Here is a 19,838-nt window from a genome sequence, read left to right as displayed (position 1 = left end):
AATCAGTTCCCCATTAACTCTGAATATAACTGGTAGTAACATTAGTCACTCTACGAATCCACAAAATAGGTGCAGATGATTGCTCTCCCTGATAGTCTGGTTGTCCCCACTTCACAGTATGCTGCAGCTGCAACTGACTGTTGAATTGTGCTCTCTTTGTCTGTTACGATCACGAGTCGTCACTACTTTACAAAAACACTGGCTTGGTCTTTTTTTGTCTTGAAAAAAAATCTATATTCTGTGCGTCTTTGTGTTTTAAAAAGAGTCATTGCGTGGGATGCATCGAGTAAAGGATTTGTATTCTCTGTTCACTACTGGAGAAGAGAACACAGACAGGGAGGCCTCTGAGGTAGACACAAAGCCGCAGGCAAAAGGCATTGACCACCAATGATCACTTACTCTTCGACTGTCTCTCTCTTTCTATGTACGAGCTTGTCATCCTGATACAGTATATATGGAGAGCTTTGCCTTCAGAGATCTTATTAAGATGGGCTCCCGAGTGGCGCAGCGGTCTAAGGCACTGCATCTCAGTGCTAGAGGCATCACTACAGTCACCCTGGTTCGAATCCAGGCTGTATCACAACTGGCCATGATTGGGAGTCCCATAGGGCGGCACACAATTGGCCCAGCGTTGTCCGGGTTTGGCCGGTGTAGGCCGTCATTGTAAATAAGAATTTGTTCTTAACTGGCTTGCCTAGTTAAATAAGTTTAAACGAAGAAATATGTTTATATAAAGTGCCTTCAGAAAGTATTCATACCCCTTGACTTATTATACATTTTGTTGTGTAAAAGCCTGAATTCAAAATTGATTAAAAAAAAAACTCATTTTTACCCATCTACACATAATACCCCATTTAGAAATGTTTGCAAATTTATTGAAAATGAAATTCTGAAATATCTCATGTACATAAGTATTCACACCCCTGAGACAATACTTTGTCTCGAAGAGCTTTCCACACCTAATTGTGAAACATTTGCCCATTATTCTTTTCAAAATTCTTCAATCTCTGTCAAATTGGTTATTGATCATTGCTAGACAACCATTTTCAGGTCTTGCCATAGATTTTTTAAGTAGATTTAAGTCAAACTGTAACTAGACCACTCAGTAACATTCACTGTCTTCTTGGTAAGAAACTCCAGTGTAGATTTGGCTTTGGGTTTTAGGTTATTGTCCTGCTGCAAGGTAAATTAATCTCCCAGTATCTGGTGGCAAGCAGACTGAACTAGATTTTCATCTAGGAATTTGCCTGTGCTTAGCTTCATCCGTTTCTTTCTTATCCTGAAAAACTCACCAGTCCTTATCAAGCATACCCATACCATGACATATAGCCACCACCAATATCCTTGAAAATATGGAGTGGTAATGTGTTGTATTGGATTTGCCACAAACATAACACGTTGCATTCAGGACAAAAAGTGAATTGCTTTGCCACATTTTTTGCAGTATTACTTTAGTGCCTTGTTGCAAACAGGATGCATGTTTTGGTATATTTGTATTCTGTACAGGCTTCCTTCTTTCCACTCTGTTATTTAGGTTAGTATTGTTGAGTAACTACAATGTTGCTGATCCATCCTCAGTTCTATCACAGCCATTAAACTCTAACTGTTTTGAAGTCAGCATTGGCCTTATGGTGAAATCCCTGAGCGGTTTCCTTCCTCTCTGGTAATTGAGTTAGGAAGAACGCCTGTATCTTTGTAATGCCTAAGTGTATTGATACACCATCCAAAGTGTAACTAATAACTTCACCATGCTCAAAGGGATAATCATTGTCTGCTTTTAATTTTTTTACCCATCTACCAATTGGCGCCCTTCTTTGCGAGGCATTGGAAAACCTCCCTGGTCTTTGTGGTTGAATTTGTGTTTGAAATTCACTGCTCGACTGAGGGATTATACAGATAATTTTATGTGTGGGGTACAGAGATGATTTAGTCATTAAAAAACCATGTTAAACATTATTATTGCACAGAGTGAGTCCATGAAACTTATGCGAGATGTTAGGTACATTTTTACCGCTGAACTTATTCAGGCTTGCCATAACAAAGGATTTGAACAAATTGACTCAAGACAGTTCAGCTTTTAATTTTTAATTAATTTGCAAAAATGTTCTTAAACATAATTCCACTCTGACATTTTTGGGTATTGTGAATAGGCCAGTGACACAAAATCTCAATTGAATCCATTTTAAATTCAGTCTGTAACACAAATGTGGACAAAGTCATGGGGTGTGAATACTTTCTGAAGGCACTGTACACTACATGACCAAAAGTATGTGGACACCTGCTCGTCAAATAAATAAATATTTTTCTCCGAAAAGTGTGTGCCACAATTATTGGCACCCCTAAAAATTCTTATGAGTAAAATCTAACTGAAGTATATTCCCATTCATATTTTACGTTTTTAAGTTCACCTGAGTGATTAAGAACACTTAAGTGGTAAGCCATGACTTCCTGTTTCACTGGGGTATAAATATGAGGTGACACACAGGCCAAGTTCCCATAGTCATCCATCACTATGGGAAAGACAGAGAATACAGTAATGATGTGTGACAAAGGTTGTTTAGCTGCACAAATCAGGAAATGGCTATAAGAAAATAGCTCAAAAGGTTGAAAATGCCCATTTCCACTATCAGGGCAATAATTTAGAAGTTTAAAGCAACTGGAGAAGTATAACAATCGACCTGGAAGAGGACGATGTGTCTATATTGACCCCACGCACAGTGCGGAGTATGGTACGAATGGCCATTATTACACATTATAGAAGACTCAGAGCCGTTATCTTGGCAAAGGGAGGTTGCACAAAGTATTGAATGAAGGGGTGCCAATAATTGTGGCACACATATATTTATTTTATGATAAGAATTTATTTTTTCTTTCAATTACTTTACTTTAATTAAATAAATGAACATTTCACAGCCTGTTTTGCTCATTTTACCAAGGGTGCCAATATTAGTGGAGGGCACTGTACATGTTTAAATAATAGTGCCAGAAATGTTCAAATAAAAAAGTGCAATAATGCCTTGATCTTTTTGTTGAATTTCCTTTTTGACAAGACATGGCTCAAGTCCTAGGATAATATCTACAGCACCATGAATAAGCAGCAAATATTTTTTTTTGCCAGTGGTCAAACTAGCTGCAAACCTGTGCTTATGACTAGGAGTCTTATTTGACTGACACAGAGCGTCAACATCAGCCCTGTTTACAGTGTGCAGTTGGGAGGGAGGAAGACAAGTCATTCCTGGTACGCATTCCAAATGGCACCCTATTCCCTACATAATGCACTACTTTCAACCAGGGCCCAAAGGTCTCTTGTCAAAAGTATTCCACTATGTAGAGAACAGGGTGCTATTTAGGACGTAGCCCAAGATAGTCTAAATATGTGTGGAGAACTAGATAAGACCCGAAACGCAGGCAGGCAGGCATACAGCCTAAGGGCAAAAAGACAGACAAGACAAGGAAGATAGGCCAGGATCCCCTCTGCCTGCCTGGGTGAAAACAGATATTAACAAGCATACACACGTGGACAAATACACGCAGACATATTTCCATGCAGGCTCACACACATAAACAGACAAAGTGCCTCTCCCCTCTCTCTGTCCCTGATCGTGAGGTCTTAACATTAGATAATGTGTCATGGTAGGGGACTACAGCTAGAATGGCAGCAAAGTCTGAAACATTTCTCCCTCATCACAGCATTGAATCTCTGACAGTTTATTATCTGAAACCTATATGTATAATATTACAATTGCATTGGGCCAAATGATGATACAAGCAAGCAATTGTTTTCTCTTCTGTTTTGTGGCCTTTTGGAGCTTGAGTTCTCATTGGTGGCTCCGAGACTACTGCCATTTGGGCCAATTTGAATTCAGTAATGAAAAATGTAAAAAAAACTGACTTCATGAGAGATTTGCATGTATAAAGAACACCCCCAACGGCTGGCTACATTTGGCTAATCTAAAGGAATAAAGTTGACATGGGTGAAACTTTCCAAGGAGTGAATGTTGAAATATGTTATAAACATTTTCAATACCATAGGCTGGGTAGGTGAAATACCTTAAGGTTTAAGGCAGTGGTATTCAAACTTTTTCAATGGGGACCCCATTTTTTTCCCATTTATACACCATTTTCCCCCCGCAATAATTTCTTGTGACCCCACCTCAAATATAATGACAACCTTAAAATTGGTACATCTCAATTTTTACATCAACAAATAACCTTAATTAAGAGATACAAATGTAATGAGTTTATCAAAATTAAAAGGAACCAATAAATACATTTACTCAAAAACATAAAGAAACATTTAAATGCTTGTATATTTTCCCATAGAATAATCTGTCCCCTTAATTTTCTGTTCCAATATATATATTTATAAGACTAATCGAACCATCTAGTAGCTGGTTCGAGATATATATATATATATATATATCCAAATATATTAAACATACACACACTAATGTTCAAAAGTTTGGGGTCACTTAGAAATGTCCTTGTTTTTGAAAGAAAATCCCTTTTTGGTCCATTAAAATAACATCAAATTGATCAGAAATACAGTGCAGACATTGTTAATGTTGTAAATGACTATTGTAGCTGGAAACGGCTGATTTTTAATGGAATATCTACATAGGGGTACAGAGGCCCATTATCAGCAACCATCACTCCTGTGTTCCAATGGCACGTTGTGTTAGCTAATCCAAGTTTATCATTTTAAAAGGCTAATTGATCATTAGAAAACCCTTTTGGAATTATGTTAGCACAGCTGAAAACTGTTGTTCTAATTAAAGAAGCAATAAAACTGGCTTTTAGACTCGTTGAGTATCTGGAGCATCAGCATTTGTGGGTTCAATTACAGGCTCAAAATGGCCAAAAACCAAGTACTTTCTTCTGAAACTCGTCAGTCTATTCTTGTTCTAAGAAATGAAGGCTATTCCATGCGAGAAATTGCCAAGAAGCTGAAGATCTCATACAACGCTGTGTACTACTCCCTTCACAGAACAGTGCAAACTGGCTCTAACCAGAATAGAAAGAGGAGTGGGAGGCCCCGGTGCACAACTGAGCAAGAGGACAAGTACATTAGACTGTCTAGTTTGATTAACAGACTCCTTACAAGTCCTCAACTGGCAGCTTCATTAAATAGTACAGGCGAAACGCCAGTCTCAACATCAACAGTGAAGAGGCAACTCCGAGATGCTGGCCTTCTAGGCAGAGTTGCAAAGAAAAAGCCATATCTCAGACTGGCCAATAAAAAGAAAAGATGGGCGAAAGAACACAGACACTGGACAGAGGAACTCTGCCTTGAAGGCCAGCATCCCGGAGTCACCTCTTCACTGTTGACGTTGAGACTGGTGTTTTGCGGCTATCTGAGCTGTTCTTACCATAATATGGACTTTGTCTTTTACCAAATAAGACTATCTTCCTACCTTGAAACAACTCAACTGATTGGCTCAAACACATAAGGAAAGAAATTCCAGAAATTCACTTTTAACAAGGCACACCGGTTAATTGAAATGAATTCCAGGTGACTACCTCATGAAGCTGGTTAAGAGAATGCCAAGCGTGTGCAAAGCTGTCATCAAGGCAAAGTGTGGCCACTGAATAATCTAAAATCTAATATATATTTAGATTTGTTTAAACACTTTTTGTTGGTTTCTACATGATTCCATATGTTGTTATTTCATAGTTTGATATCTTCAATATTGTTCTACAATGTAGAAAATAGTTTAAAAAAATAGTAAAACCCTTGAATGAGTAGGTGTGTTCGGGAAGTATTCAGACCCCTTGAATTCTTCCATATTTTGTTACGTTACAGCCTTATTCTAAAATGGAGTAAAACAATTATAATATATAAATTATAAGCAATCTACACACAATACCCCTCATAATGACAAAGTAAAAACAGGTTTAAAGAAATAAACAGAAATATCTTATTTACATAAATATTCAGAACCTTTGCTATGAGACTCAAAATTTAACTCAGGTGTATCCTGTTTCCATTGATCATCCTTGAGATGTTTCTACAACTTTATTGGAGAAGGGCCTTGGTCCGGGAGGTGACCAAGAACCCGATGGTCACTCTGACAGAGCTCCAGAGTTCCTCTGTGGAGAAAGGAGAACCTTCCAAAAGGACAACCATCTCTGCTGCACTCCACCAATCAGGCCCTTATGGTAGAGTGGCCAGACAGAAGCCACTCCTCAGTAAAAGGCACATGACAGCCAGCTTGGAGTTTGCCAAAAGGCACCTAAAGGACTCAGACAATGAGAAACCAAGATTGAACTCGTTGGCCTGAATACCAACCGTCACGTCGAGGAAACCCGGAACCATCAATACATGGAAGCATGGTGGTGGCAGCATCATGCTGTGGGTATGTTTTTCAGGGGCCGGGACTGGGAGACTAGTTAAGATCGAGGCAATGATGAACGGAGGAAAGTACAGAGATCCTTGATGAAAACCTGCTCCAGGGCGCTCAGGACCTCAGACTGGGGCGAAGGTTCACCTTCCAACAGGACAACAACCATAAGTACACAGCCAAGACAACGCAGGAGTGGCATCGGGACAAGTCTCTGAATGTCCTTGAGTGGCCCAGCCAGAGCCAGAACTTGAACCCGATCAAACATCTCTGGAGAGACCTGAAAATAGCTGTGCAGCAACGCTCCCCATCCAAACTAACAGAGCTTGAAAGGATCTGCAGAGACGAATGGGAGAAACTCCCCAAATACAGGTGTACTTGTCGCATCATACCCAAGAAGACTCTAGGCTGTAATCACTGCCAAAGGTGCTTCAACAAAGTACTGAATAAAGGGTCTGAATACTTACGTAAATGTGATATTTCCGTTTTTTATTTTTAATACATTTGCCAAAATTTCTACAAACCTGTTTTTGCTTTGTCATTATAGGGTATTGTGTGTAGATTCATGTGGGGGGGGGGGGGAAATAATTGTATACATTTTAGAATAAGGCTGTAATGTAACAAAATGTGAAAACAGTCAAGGGGACTGAATACTTTCCGAATGCACTATATATATATATATATATATATATATATATATTTTGCAGTTTGACAGACTTTGAAAACCACTGGTTTAAAGAACACTGAAAAAAACTTGCTTTCAGACCTCTCTCTCTCTCTCTGTGTGTGTGTAGGCTACATGTCTTGTCTCACACTGTAGGAACTAATCATAAATGTCAAGTTTCAGTTGGAAAGTATATATGTAAACATATCCTGTAGGTGTGTCCTTCCTTTGTAATTCCTTTGCGCTCACAGGTGAAACAATATTATAGGTAAAAGGAAGTGGTGTTGACTTACCCTTAAGGCTTTGTGTATACAGAACACATTACAATGTAATATCATTATTACAATCCAATAGGCTAATCGCTCTGAATCTAGAATATGACACACACACACACGTATACATTCAGAGAGAGAGAGAGCGAGACAGACACACACAGAAAGACATACAGAAACACAGACACAGAACAACAGCTTACCTTAAAAATTCTTGTAGACAGGTGTCACAAAATCGGTGGCCACACGTAGAAACTTGAACAGGGTCTCGCATGGCTTTACTGCATAAGGGACATTGAAACCGTCTCTTCGGTTTCTCCAGAAACTTGTAATCAAACCCCGGCATTGCTGCAGGATGAGTAGAAATACACTGCTGATTAATGTCTCTCCCTTCGCCTCTGTGTCCTGTCCACCTATGCGATTTGTGGTACGATGCCACCAATGTCTCTCTTCTGATGGCCGTCACCAGAGAGATTCTCAGATATTCATGTCCCCTTCGCCAGCTAGCGACAGATCGGTTTGCGAGACGAAATTATTGACCGATTCAGCTCCGCTGTCTCTCCAGCAACCGGGTGACCGAGTGCATGGAAACAAAGGGAATCCTCGACAGTATAAACGTTATTGCATCAAAACCTGGCGATGTCTTCTTCTGACAATATTCATCTGGGTCTATAAATGCAGGAAAATCGTCCGCATGTCTCTCGGCAGAGGTAACACTGACAGATTAAAGACAATGCTCTCATCCCATCTGTTTAGGTACATACCCCCGCCTACTATTTTTCTTGCGGGAGGAGTCGAAAGGGAAATCAACATAGCCTATCTGCTTTTCTATGCTATGGGTCAATGATATCTCCTCATTTGATTTGATTTATTTGTCAGCTATTTAATTCAACTCTCTTTTTTATGAAACGAATGATAATCTAAAATGAATGGAAATAATGTATGCTTTCACCTGCAAATTGTGACTTTAATTCAATAGCTTGAAAGGAGAATGTTCACTTAAAAAAGTATCTAATGTTCAATAAAAAAGTGACATATGTTTTGACATCCTAAAGTCTGCACAGAAAACATGACATGTATTGATGAATTGACCCAAGGTAGACACATTAATCACTAATTAGGAAAAACTGCCCTCTGGTGGTGAAACTGAAAAAGAAGAGCCTGATATTCATGGTGTTGCAGATAAATATGATCATCAATATGAAACATTGACTTCGATAATTGTCGGGAAGTGGTTTCGAATAACAGGACAATAACTTGTCTTTAAAATCTTTACAATTGAGTCCATTTACAATTATTCAATAGCCATAGGTTGTCATCACCAACCTTGTTGCTTCAGGATTACATCATCACAAAGGCACATACTCTTTCTTCAAATAACTGGCGAAAATCCACCACAGCATTGTATTATTACTAAATCATAGACCCTGTCAACAATATAGTACCACAGTATGAGTCATAATACCCATAAAACCTAGCGGTCAAACAGGGAAATGGTTGCAATCGTTTTTCCACCATTCACTTTTCCCATAGGGGATTTTAGAAACACTTAAAATCAGGGCTGTGTTTTGTGTAGGCTTACCCTGGCGTAACGTTTTAATAACCATGTAAATCTCTCTATACTGGACAGTGACCCACCTTTTTTGCACTACAGTTTACTCAAAATCTAAGCCTGTTTGGAGGCTTTCCAGCGTAAGATCAAGCCAGTGCATGCATCCCAAATAGCACCCTTTCCCCTATATAGTGCACTATTTTTGACCAGGGCCTATATGGCTCCATTCATAAGTAGTGCACCATGCAGAGAATAGGGTGGCTTTTGGGATGAAGACAATGTTATAATTAAGCACATCATATCAAACGGGCTCATGCCTATGACACACACAGCTGAAGAGACAATATTGACTCTTATTGTGTCTCTCATACCTGTGCCATGCTTTGTTAGTGACCCTTCCACATCAGAAATCTTAAACAATCTGAACACTTGAGGGTTGAAAGGTCCATGTGTCTTGAATTGCATTTACTATAGAAGTGGCCTCCTTTAGTCAACAGCCTTAAAGAAACTTTCCCTGTTCATGTGTTGTGTAAAAGTACTTTACTATGACACTAAACAAACCATGTGTTATTGTAAATGAAAACAAAAGTTACTAATCCAATTGATGAGGACTAAGCCTAAAAGCACAATGAGAGCCACTGATAATGTGCTCAAGATTAAAGTGCCGTACTTGTTTGCTTCATTTGACTGACGAGTCAGTTAGTAGGCTCACACTGTAGTGGCAGGCCTAAACATTGTTTTGTCTAACTAAATACTGGGTAAATAAAGCTACCAAACCAGTTAGACATCCTGGGACTGTGTGTTGTGTCATGCTAACCTCGCTGGTGAAAGAAGACAAAACCTTACTGCATGACAGCTCCCCAATGACGACCTCCTGCAATCTCACTCCAATACATTTGGTAGAGCATTATATTAGCTACACAAGCTTAGGAAGCTAAATAAACTCTGCAAAAAAAGAAACGTCCTCTCACTGTCAACTGTGTTTATTTTAAGCAAACTTAACATGTGTAGATATTTGTATGAACATAACAAGATTCAACAACTGAGACAAACTGAACAAGTTCCACAGACATGTGACTAACAGAAATTGAATAATGTGTCCCTGAACAAAGGGGGGTGTCAAAATGAAAAGTAACAGTCAGTATCTGGTGTGGCCACCAGCTGCATTAAGTACTGCAGTGCAGTATCTCCTCTACATGGACTGCACCAGATTTGCCAGTTCTTGCTGTGAGATGTTACCCCACTCTTCCACCAAGGCACCTGCAAGTTCCCGGACATTTCTTGGGGGAATGACCCTAGCCCTCACCCTCCGATCCAACAGGTCCCAGACGTGCTCAATGGGATTGAGATCCGGGCCCTTCGCTGGCCATGGCAGAACACTGACATTCCTGTCTTGCCGGAAATCACGCAGAGAACGAGCAGTATGGCTGGTGGCATTGTCATGCTGGAGGGTCATGTAAGGATGAACCTGCAGGAAGGGTACCCCATGAGGGAGGAGGATGTCTTCTCTGTAACGCACAGCGTTGAGATTGCCTGCAATGACAACAAGCTCAGTCCGATGATGCTGTGACACACCACCCCAGACCATGACGGACCCTCCACCTCCAAATCGATCCCGCTCCAGAGTACAGGCCTCGGTGTAACGCTCATTCCTTCAACGATAATCGTGAATCCGACCATCACCCCCGGTGAGACAAAACCTTGACTCGTCAGTGAAGAGCATTTTTTGCCAGTCCTGTCTGGTCCAGCGACGGTGGGCTTGTGCCCATAGCCGACGTTGTTGCCGGTGATGTCTGGTGAGGACCTGCCTTACAACAGTCCTACAAGACCTCAGTCGAGCCTCTCTCTGCCTATTGCGGACAGTCTGAGAACTGATGGAGGGATTGTGCGTTCTTGGTGTAACTCGGGCAGTTGTTATTGCCATCCTGTACCTGTCCCGCAGGTGTCATGTTCGGATGTACCGATCCTGTGCAGGTGTTGTTACACGTGGTCTGCCATTGCGAGGACGATCAGCTGTCTGTCCTGTCTCCCTGTAGCACTGTCTTAGGCGTCTCACAGTACGGACATTGCAATTTATTGCCCTGGCCGCATCTGCAGTCCTCATGCCTCCTTAAGGCATGCCTAAGGCACGTTTGCGCAAATGAGCAGGGACCCTGGGCATCTTTCTTTTGGTGTTTTTCAGAGTCAGTAGAAAGGCCTCTTTAGTATCCTAAGTTTTCATAACTGTGACCTTAATTGCCTACCGTCTGTAAGCTGTTAGTGTCTTAACGACTGTTCCACAGGTGCATGTTCATTAATTGTTCATGGTTCATTGAACAAGCATGGGAAACAGTGTTTAAACCCTTTACAATGAAGATCTGTGAAGTTATTTGGATTTTTACGAATTATCTTTGAAAGACAGGGTCCTGAAAAAGGGACATTTCTTTTTTTGCTGAGTTTAGCTTCTAAAATGACACGTTTGGAATTATTTCCATATGTTCCATACATTTACATAATACTGTATGAAAAACATAACATTAAAAGTTAATATAAACTGACTTGAGACAGAGCAACTGAAACTATTTAAGATGTGCAGGGATCCTCTAAAGGCTTAGTAAAGGACAGGCCACTGGAAGAGGTTATTCAGAGGAGGCTAGCAGTCCTTCACCTTGTGCACTGTTTCTCTCCTGACAGCTACCGAGGGGCTGGACGGTGGTGGGATGTTTTACAGAGCTGTATCATCTGGGGACGGGCTTCTCAAGCAAAGCTGAGAAAGAGAAGAGCAAACAGAGAAGCCATCAACGTATCACTTATATTAGCACTAAAGACAGACAAGAATATACCATCTTACCCAATGCATGTGTACAGTTACATACAATAAGGAGTCTGAGTCTTGTAAAAGGTTTCAGGACAGGTATTGAATTATTTCCCTCTTGTATTTTAGATATAGATACACCCACATTTCTTCTTGATTACTTCACAATGCAGTAGGTGTGGTGGCACAAGAATGTTTCAAATGCCCACACACTGCCATTGTCTACCATGGATTTAGTCATACTGTATCTGGACTAATGTACTACTCACATAGTGATAAAATAACAAAACCCATGGAAGTCAAATGTGGGTGAAATGACCTGTGTGAGGACACTCTGGCTTCTGTGTTGGCGTTTCAGGTCACTACCACATGGTAAGCAGCCAGGTCCGAGTTACACTGGAACAGGACTGTAACTTGGGTCTCTTCCAAAGATTAGAGACGTCTCTCTTACATACTGATTAGATTTTATGTGCAATTTAATCTTTCCTAAATCTGTATCTATTTTCAATGGGAGGGTTGCTTTAGTTTAATCCATGCGTCATTTTAATAGATATTTAGTGTGTCTCATTTAGCACCCTATTCCCTATATAGTGCAGTACTAGTGATTAGTGCACTACAAAGGGAATAGGGTACCATTTGGGAAACCATCATTGTTTTAAAGCAGAGGAATTGCTAGCTTGTTCGCTTTTCCTTATGAGAGGGACCATTACTCACAGGCTGGATAATACATTCTCTTGTTGAGGTTGGGGAAATATTCACATTACATGAAGATCCATACACTGCATGCAAGTAAACTGAAATCAATAACTATAAATGTGCAGAGTAAGGTAAATTGTGAAATGTGAGTAAATGATTACTGGTGTAAATGGATACAGACATTCAACCTAACCAACGCTCTGCCTGGTTTTGTGGAGATGGCTGAGGATGCCTATTATCAGAGACACTGGTTTGTTACATTCAGGTTTATAAACAGAGCTAACCCCAGCTCATCTCCCCAATGCCTAACGAGCTAAGCATGACAGGGAGGCAGGCCCCTGTTGTTCATTTTATTGCTTGTGGAGAGCAAGGCACAACTGATTGCCTCATCCACGTTAATGAGCCTCTGTTACTACAGACCCTGAGGCTATAGAGAAACAAAAAGCCAAACATGGGGCTTGGTGGTCACTTCTGAATTAACTGACTGTGAGAAAGCTACAGGAAAATCTGCACTGTGGGGTTAGCTAATTATCAAGCTATTAACAAATAGGCTCTTTCAGACCTTCTGTTCTACAAGGAAAACAACATGGATCTCTGTCTGCATCATCTAAGGGAGCTTGTCTCAAGTTTCACCTGTGATTGCTGTTTGATTTCACCACAAACAGTATGTGCTACTGGCAATTTCATATACTTTTGTTTAACAAAAAGGTAATAGGTAAAATATTATGTTTCACTGCCAGCAGACTGTTGCCATGACAACAGGCCACCGACGTCACAGTGAACGGGTGGCTCTCGTCGAGCTGCACTGCCTTCGGTGTTCCCAGAATCCACCTCTTTTCTTCCGAGGCATCCATGAGCCCCCTTTCTCCAGATATACTCCTCCCCTTCGACACCAAGATAGAGTGAAGAGAATAGCTACGTTCTTCAGCGCACACCCCAGGATTCATGAATCTGCACAATCCTTAACAGACAGCCCTCTCTTCTCACCTGCCCTCTCTTCTCCTTACTGCTCCTGCCATGCCAGCATTATGGCTCTATCCCTGGGAGAGCAGAGCTGAACAAAGCCAGCCCTGAACAATGAGGTGACTGTGCCTGCAATCTCCCTATGGGAGGTCATGCTGATCATTGACACATTCTGACATGCATTGTGTCATTCTCTACAACTTTCTACCCTTTGGAAAATGTCTAATACACATCTGTTACAACATATTAAGGACCTTAAAGCATTTGCTGAAAGCACATTTCCATAGACATTACAGAAACCGATTGGTACAGTATTCAATTAGCTCTTCTAATAAAGTGCGTTATCTAACATCCAAAGTTTACTGAGGACATCACGTTTCTCCAATACTTTATATAAACTGAAAATGTCCCCTTAAAGCATATTCCCTAATTGCTAATGCCCCCTACACACCTGATCCAATGGCTAGAGTGAAGGCTTCCCCACAGGCTGCCATGGTGATGCCCTGTAGGCCCTGGAAGGTCACACGACTGGTCCGACGGGAGCTACAGCCCAACTGACCATGCTGGTTAATCCCAAACGTGTAACACTGACCCTTCTCTGGACACACGGAACAGGGGAATTCAATGTGTGAAGAAGATTGTTATTTTGTATTGTCAAAAGACACAGAAGCACAATCATCCTATAGTAGATAATAGTATTACAATACATCTACATGTTTTACTATTTAAGCATGACAAGGGGATGTCACGTCCTTGCAGCTTATAGGAACTTTGGGTTTCTAATTACAATGGGTTCAAGAACTGCATGGTGACATTTCAGGTGAAGACAAAATATAATTTAACCTGTGACAGCAACAGAGTGGGTTGTTCCAATATAAATGTAAACAACCTTGTCCATGTTCAGCGGTGCTGATTGGACAAGACTGAACGAGTGGACTTCTTCAATCTGGTCACAGGGGGCTGGCTCCTCTGCAGCGTTGATCTTATCCAACCGCAGCTTGTTGAACCTAACCAAGCACATTTAGAGGAGTCACAATTGTTTTCATGGCAACACATTTTCTGATCTTTTGCTCAATTATTGGCATGCAAAAGATCTGATCTGATTGGTCCAAACCCAATTATTGGAAAACTAACAGAAGTGGACTGCCTGTGTAAACACAGCCTTAGAAGAAAATGTCAATCTACTATTCTGGTCAATTAATGAAAGAATGTTTGAATCATATCAAAAGGGAAACATTGATATCTTAAAAGTAAACTAGATCCAGTTGGCCTTATCAGCTGAAATGTGTTTTCTACAATTTCACACTACAAAAGTGTAAGGAGGAAATGCTGTGTCATGTTCTGTAAGAATTCATTGAGGGGGAGTTTCTTGTTCTGTGTTCAAGGCAGAGAAAATATTCAGTACGGAGTAGAGTGAGTAAGAGAGTTAAGGAGGGCAGGAAGTAGGTAAACCACAGGTATCTGGGCAGTGCTGTCTCCACTCAGCATCACACTATGCCCTGCTATAGCACTCAGACCTGGATTCAAATACTATCTGAAGTCTTTCAAATACTATGACTGTAAGCTTTAACCTGTCTGTAGTGACAGATAGACAAGGTTAGCAGTTTTGAGAATATTATATTGGTCCATTAAACCAGGCAAACTCAATTAAGCACATATCAAGTATTTGAAATGATTTCAAATAGTATTTGAACCCAGATCTGATAGCACTGTGTTGATTCTCCTAGCCCTCGCTGTAATAGAACCCTGCTTCCTGCCCATGAGGATTTCTGGTAGATGGGTTAACTATCAGAGAGTGTTTGTCACCGTAAGATAATGGTGTCTCACTGGATATTGGCCCAGAAGAAAATGTCATACACCACCTCTAGAAATCCATGCATTAGTTTAACACAACAAAGCATGTCAATGAAGAGCTATGTCAGTGCTTAAGCAAGCAGGGTGTTGGTGCAGTGGAAATAAAGGGACTGTGTTTCACCTTTAACGTGAGCGCTGCTCTTTAGTGAGTTGTTAATGAAAAGGATCGCTCGCATTAATAGTAACCTCTGTGGAATGCCAGTACAATTTCACAGCACTTTCATGCAATGACTGAATATGTTAATTATGTTGTTACTACATTCCAGGGGAATGTTTATCCTAATGAATGCACAATATTTAGGCTAGAAAACAAGCATCTGTTCAGAAGAGGAAATTGATTTTAAATGTGGACTAGTTTGTTACATGCACTGTAGCTCATATCTTGATCCTACTAGAGGATTTTTGCTTCCTGGTTAATTGGAACTCAAATATTCTACTAAGTAGCCTATAAGAGAAGGTAACTTTACCTGATGCTGCTGTAACAGTGTAGGTTCCGTCCCTCTCTTCGCCCCAACCCGGGCTCGAACCAGGGACCCTTGCACACATCAACAACTGACACCCCACGAAGCATCGTTACCCATCGCGCCACAAAAGCCGAGGCCCTTGCAACGCAAGGGGAACAACCACTTCAGGTCTCAGAGCGAGTGACGTCACTGATTGAAATGCTATTAGCGCGCACCACCGCTAACTAACTAGCCATTTCACATCGGTTACACTGCCACAGGCCAGAATGCTGTTATTGGTGCTGATAACCATGGAGCAATCCACTCCAGACAGCACCCTGTGGGCCTCAAACTCCCCTGGCACACACACCTGCTGGGGAGAGTTGTGGGAGTCCTGGGTGCCCAGCCCCAGGCGACCTGCCACAGAGGGGAACAGATAGGGAACATGAGGGGGCAGAAAGCAGAACATTCTGTTAGAATGCCAAGCTCTCCCACAGCCACTACTGACATTATCAAAGAAGACAGAGAGCGATTGACGACTCCAAAAATAAACTTGCTCATTTACCATTGTCTCCTCTTCCCCAGGAGAATATTTCTCTGTCATTGGTCACAGCAAGCACATTGGAAGCATCACATGACACCTGGACCAGCTCGTATCTGAGTAAGGCCTCCACGATCTTGGGCTGGGCATAAATACATATAGAGAAATAATATCAAGCTTTCCCCCCAGAATGACTGACAACGTTTATAACAAACTTCAAAATCATAGACATTTACCTGTGTTACGTCATTACAATTCCCCATGTCCGAGACAGCCATTGCTTCCGCTTCCAAACGTCATAATAACACCTCGTTCTGCAAATTGAAAATAGAGGAAATTATAGGTACGATGAGTTGATGGGTGTGGTTATAGCACAGTGTGTGTTTTAATCCCTAACAAGGGAATACTAATCTGCTCCACCACAGTGATAAATGGTGATAAGGAGCAGGAAATAGAGCTGGGACTTTAATCCTTATCTGCTTTTAGTATTGGACTAATGACAGCTCACTCAAGACTATGACTGTGACTAACGGTGTATCCCGGTTAGAGAAAGTGTACCTACTAAACGCCAGGTCAGCAGCGTGGAGATTACATTCTGTAGGGAAGGACAAACACTGATGAATGTTCTGTAAAAGAGGTGATTACATCCACACTTCCAAATGCAGCTTACATTCCAATGCTGCTCCAGTGCTTTATGATAGTGCTATATACTGAAGTGTGTGTGTGCGGTAACAAAAACACACAGTGAATAAATATTGATTTCCTATAGTGAAGCTCCCCTACTGAGGCTGACCTGACACAGATGCTGTGCCCCCCAGCAGGAAACAATGAGCGATGGTGTACATCCCAAATTGCATCCTATTCCCTATATAGTGCACTACTTTTGACCAGAGCCCTATGGGCCCTTAGTGCACTACTTTTGACCAGTGCCATATGGACCCTGGTCAAAATTAGTGCACTATATAGGGAATAGGGTGCCAGTTGAGATGCTATTATGGCCTGTACCTGTCATACAGGTGGTGAAGAGATCCCCACAGGACACAGACTTGATGGTGACTCCAGACTGGCCCTCCAGGAAGCGAGAGCTGAACTGCGGCTGCATCTGTTTTACTGCACCAGGCAGAGTGGGCTCAAAAGATCCTACTGACAGAGCCTGGCACCGTACCATTAGGATGTGGTTAGGAAATGTTTGAATACTGCTGATACTAAAGACTATCCAGATAACACTCTCATATTGTTAAAAACAAATCCTTCATATTGTCAGCCTTTAACCATTCTAATGCATAATCTGAGGGTATTAAAGAGGCAGCTAGTAGCTTAGTTGGTTAAGGGCAATATTTATCTATGAAACCTAACTGAGGTTGACAAGGCTAATTCAGACAGAGAAGGGAAATGTGGATCAAGAAATCCAATCTGACCTCCCAGGTGATGAGTCGGCCTGACTTGGTGACGCCCACCTTCTGTGTGCGTCCCAGGGCCACCTGCAGCACCTCTGTGTTGAGCATGGGCAGACGCAGGGATGCCACTGCCCAATGTGTACACTGATGATAGGGAGAGCGAGTGCAATTTTCCTGTTCCCATCTGTCCATCTAGTACAGAACAAAACATTATACTAAAAGGTGTTAATTATTACAGAACCAGTTCAATCACAGATGTGGCAGGAATGTCACTGACCTCTGAATGACCTTGTGCTGGTCATTCGCTCTCCCGGTTTACCATGACCTCCTGACTGCACGGTGGACAGTGGTTTCTCAATTCTGGACCAGAAATCAAAATGTCTTTGAATATTATATACATACACTTCCATCAATGGTAATGTATACATCAGACAAATTGTTGTTTTCTTACGATGAGTCTGGTGACTAGAAGCTAGAGGCTTTGGCTGTGTCCAAAATGGCATCCTATTCCCTATATAGTGAACTGTATAGGGAATAGTGTGCCATTTGGGATAGACTTTTGTGGCATTCACTACCTGCACATTTTGACGTTGCCTATATCAGCGAAGAGGTTGAGCAGGGGTTTGATGCAAACAGGGTTGGCCATGATCTCATTGAGCTGTGGGCGTTTGGATGGGTCCAGGTTGAGCATGTTCATGATGAGCTGCCTGAGTTCTGGACTGTACCGGTCTGAGATGGGGGCAAAGGTTTCGCTCATGATCTTCAACACTAGGGCAGGTAGGTTCTGTAAAAGAAGGAAGAGTGAGTAAGCCCAAGGAGAGGAATTAAATATTAAAACTATGCTAATGCCTTCATTTCTTTATGGGTTTATGTTTGGACCAGTAAGCTTTACACATCATCCCACAAATTAAATACATTTTACATGGAGATGGAAAGATACGTGCTTCGAAGACTAATGTGAGATATGATTCACTTCAATGCTATTTTTGGATCCAGTGCAAGGACAGTTTCTGAAATTGGAATGACAATGTACGAAGTGTATTTGAAAAAAACGTGTACAGCAGCCTCAAAAGCTCTCGAGGCTGGCTAGCTCATATAGAACACAGCCCAGGGCCCAGATATCACTCTTCTGGTTGTAGGGCTTCCCCTCACACAGCTCCGGAGAGATGCAGCATGGGGCCCCCACCACCTGAATGGAAATAAAACAAAAACAAAGGATAAACTCTACTGCCTATGACTATGATTATCATCAGAGTACGCATTTTGCTGTTACTATGTAGTCAGGTGACCAATGCTAGATCATGTCCACTCAAAGTGTAGGCTTTGCTCTTGCTGACAAGGATGTGGAGATTCCAAAGTCGCCTGTTTTGACAATCATTTGATGCTTGTCAATCAGAATGTTCTGGGTCTTCAGCTTGCGATGTTGGATGAGCTTGTTGTGCACGTGGTACAGGGCCAGCAGGATCTGGACTAAGAAGTGCAGGATGATGTCCTCATCCAGCAAGGAGTTACAGTGCTTCTGAATGTAGTCGGCTAGGGTTCCACCTACAGTAAGAAAGCAGGAAAATAATAGTTACAGTAGAATAGATCATGCTCTCAGGCCACCGAGTTTTATAACATAATGCAGTGCCCTATATCATATATTTCCTGAAGCTCTACAACAGGGACTGACATCTGATGAGACTGAATAAGACCTCATGGAAAACATCTGACAAGCAAAACATATGACACCCTATGTTACAGCATAGGTGTCAGACTTTCATGAGAACGTGAGCTATGTACCTTATGTGTTATGTAACAAACAATTGGGGGGGGGTAATGTGACAGTACCTGGTGCATATTCCATAGCGATCATCAGAGCCTTGTCCTCCAGGAAGTTCTCATAGTACTCTATGATGTTGTGGTGGTTGAGCAGCTTTAGCACCTGGCACTCGTTCTGGGCGTTGAGGCGTTCATCACTGAACATCTACTCTACTGGGATCTTCTTCAGGATCACAAAGGCCCCGTCACTGCGCAGGCGACACAGGTGCACTATCCTGTCACACATGACATGGGAAGGTGGAGAAGAGTTGGGAAAGTGTGTTCTGGTGTAGGCTATCCCTTTACAGTGTGCCTACTTGCTTGTATGCTCTTGTACATTATTGCTACTGATATTGGTGCTAAATCAAATCAAATTGTATTTATCACGTGTTTAGCAGATGTTATTGAAAATTGCTATGTAATGTGAAATCTATGAATGTATTGTAATGTTTTTAAAATTGTATAAACTGCCCTGATTTTGCTGGACCCCAGGAAGAGTAGCTATGGGGTAATAAATACAA

At 41.6% G+C, this 19,838-nt stretch overlaps 1 protein-coding gene and 1 pseudogene across 1 annotated transcript in view; both read right to left on the bottom strand.

Annotated features, from left to right (window-relative positions):
• Positions 1–7,825, bottom strand: part of traf4a (tnf receptor-associated factor 4a) — a 47,463-nt gene extending 39,638 nt beyond the window's left edge. The window contains 1 exon segment of the mRNA NM_001173598.1: positions 7,481–7,825. Within this exon segment, the coding sequence (NP_001167069.1) occupies positions 7,481–7,623 (143 nt within the window). The 5' untranslated portion in view covers positions 7,624–7,825.
• Positions 7,826–11,523: 3,698 nt separating this feature from the next.
• LOC106612748 (serine/threonine-protein kinase Nek8-like) lies at positions 11,524–19,564 on the bottom strand (annotated as a pseudogene).
• Positions 19,565–19,838: the final 274 nt, after the last annotated feature.

Source organism: Salmo salar, chromosome ssa09 (assembly GCF_905237065.1).
Source record: "Salmo salar chromosome ssa09, Ssal_v3.1, whole genome shotgun sequence".
Classification (NCBI taxonomy): domain Eukaryota; kingdom Metazoa; phylum Chordata; class Actinopteri; order Salmoniformes; family Salmonidae; genus Salmo; species Salmo salar.
The sequence above is the reverse complement of the archived record's forward strand: the minus strand, read 5'-3'. Positions and strand labels throughout refer to the sequence as shown.